This window comes from Nematolebias whitei, chromosome 9 (assembly GCF_014905685.2).
Source record: "Nematolebias whitei isolate Nwh7 chromosome 9, NemWhi1, whole genome shotgun sequence".
Classification (NCBI taxonomy): Eukaryota; Metazoa; Chordata; class Actinopteri; order Cyprinodontiformes; family Rivulidae; genus Nematolebias; species Nematolebias whitei.
In genome coordinates, this window is record NC_056506.1 from 50,525,844 (window position 1) to 50,527,609 (window position 1,766).

A 1,766-nucleotide genomic window follows, 5' to 3' on the forward strand; every position below is an offset into this window, starting at 1 on the left:
TCACTCAGAGACACAGAGCATCTGTTTCAGACTAAACCCTGGAGAGTTGTCTTCACTCAGAGACACAGAGCATCTGTTTCAGACTAAACCCTGGAGAGTCGTCTTCACTCAGAGACACAGAGCATCTGTTTCAGACTAAACCCTGGAGAGTTGTCTTCACTCAGAGACACAGAGCATCCGGTTCAGACTAAACCCTGGACAGTCGACTTCACTGAAGAAACCTGTTCTTGTAGTTCATATGGTTTTATGTTTTTGTAAACAGAACAGCTGTTGTTTTGTGTCACATGACCCATGAAGCAACTGTGCCTGAGAGGCTAGAGCAGTTGTCCTCCAATGCAAGAGTTGAGGGTTCGATTCCACCAGCAGTAGCATGCTGAAGTATCTCTGGGCAAGACACTGAACCCCTCATTGCCTCCGATGTGTGTCCCATCGGTGTCTGAATGTGATGAAGCTCTGATTAGTCTCTTTAGAATGATTTGTTCAATTAGTCTTTGTAGAGATCTAGTAGAGTTCTGTATGAATGAATAAATGAGGAACAGATTGTTGTAAAGAGCTTTGAGTGTCTTGATCAGATAGAAAGGCTCTATACAAGTATCATTACACCAGCAGGGGGCGGGCCAGAGAAAGACGTGCTGCGGTTAGTTCCTGCAGCTCGTCTGCCTGAAAAACTCTGTAATAAAAGTTTAATTTCAACCTTTACATTATTTTAGTATTTTACCAGTAATGAGGTGGAACTGACGCTCGTGCATTTTGACCTGGCAACCCAACTTTTGTAAAGAACCTTTCTTAGAGGCGGACACACCAAACAGGAAGTCGTCCCTCGCTTAGTTTTCAGTTTATCGTGCTCACAACATGCACAACGGATGGAGGTAGTTCCAATTCCCCCTCTTCTCTCCGCAACAAAAAACAGCCGTAATTTAGAAAGAAGATATTTTAAATGTCAAATAAAAATAAAAATGAGTCATCTCATGAATCAGCTGAAAACTGTTCTCCTTCTTCAATTCATTATTTTACTCCAGAAACTTTACTGCAGTGTTTTACCTGTAAAAGTCTGTTTTTAAAATAAGATGAAAGTTCATTTAAAACATATATTTTTAGTTTTGCTCGTAAAGATTAAGCCCCACCTCCCAGCTCCGCCCCCTGGCTCCAGCTGGGTCGACGCTCTAACGTTGGCTTTTGCTTCACAGACTCGTGCATTTTGGAACAAACCTATGATATGTAGCTGGGTGTCAGGGTCCAGCAGCTGGTGCTGATGGTCAGGGTCTTCATCGGACTCTGACTCCCACTGAACCTTCACTTCAGACTCCTGCTTCAGAAGCAGCTGCTCTGCCTCCAGACCGCTGCAGAACTCTTCTGCTTCCTCTTTGATCTGAGGAGGTTCCTCCTGGTCCAGACTGAGGTTCCAGTCCTGCTCGGCAAGAATGTCCTCGGGTTCTTTACGGACTTGTTGCTGTCGGAGGTCTGGAGGGACGACAGGAAACAGAATTGTGTTAAAAACGACAATAAAAACGGTACCTTAAACCACAGCCTGCTACTGGGTACCATAAACCACAGCCAGCTATTGGGTACCATAAACCACAGCCAGCTACTGGGTACTTTAAACCACAGACTGCTACTGGGTACCTTAAAACCACAGCCAGCTACTGGGTACCTTAAAACACAGCTAGCTACTGGGTACTTTAAACCACAGACTGCTACTGGGTACCTTAAAACCACAGCCTGCTACTGGGTACCTTAAAACCACAGCCAGCTACTGGGTACCTTAA

The 1,766-nt window shown here is 44.7% G+C and overlaps 2 protein-coding genes across 5 annotated transcripts in view; both read right to left on the reverse strand.

The window, feature by feature from the left end:
• The window catches only part of vcpip1 (valosin containing protein (p97)/p47 complex interacting protein 1), a 94,651-nt gene that overhangs the window by 35,037 nt on the left and 57,848 nt on the right, over positions 1-1,766 (reverse strand). The gene's annotated exons all lie outside the window — the stretch shown is intronic.
• Positions 1-1,766, reverse strand: part of LOC119415284 (zinc finger protein 239) — a 9,067-nt gene that overhangs the window by 1,809 nt on the left and 5,492 nt on the right. The window contains exon 2 of one of the 2 annotated variants that reach the window (XM_037682462.1): positions 1,210-1,461. The exons of the other annotated variant lie outside the window; for it this stretch is intronic. Coding sequence (XP_037538390.1) covers positions 1,210-1,461 — 252 coding nt within the window. The remainder of the gene's footprint in view (positions 1-1,209; positions 1,462-1,766) is intronic. 2 annotated transcript variants of the gene reach the window in all.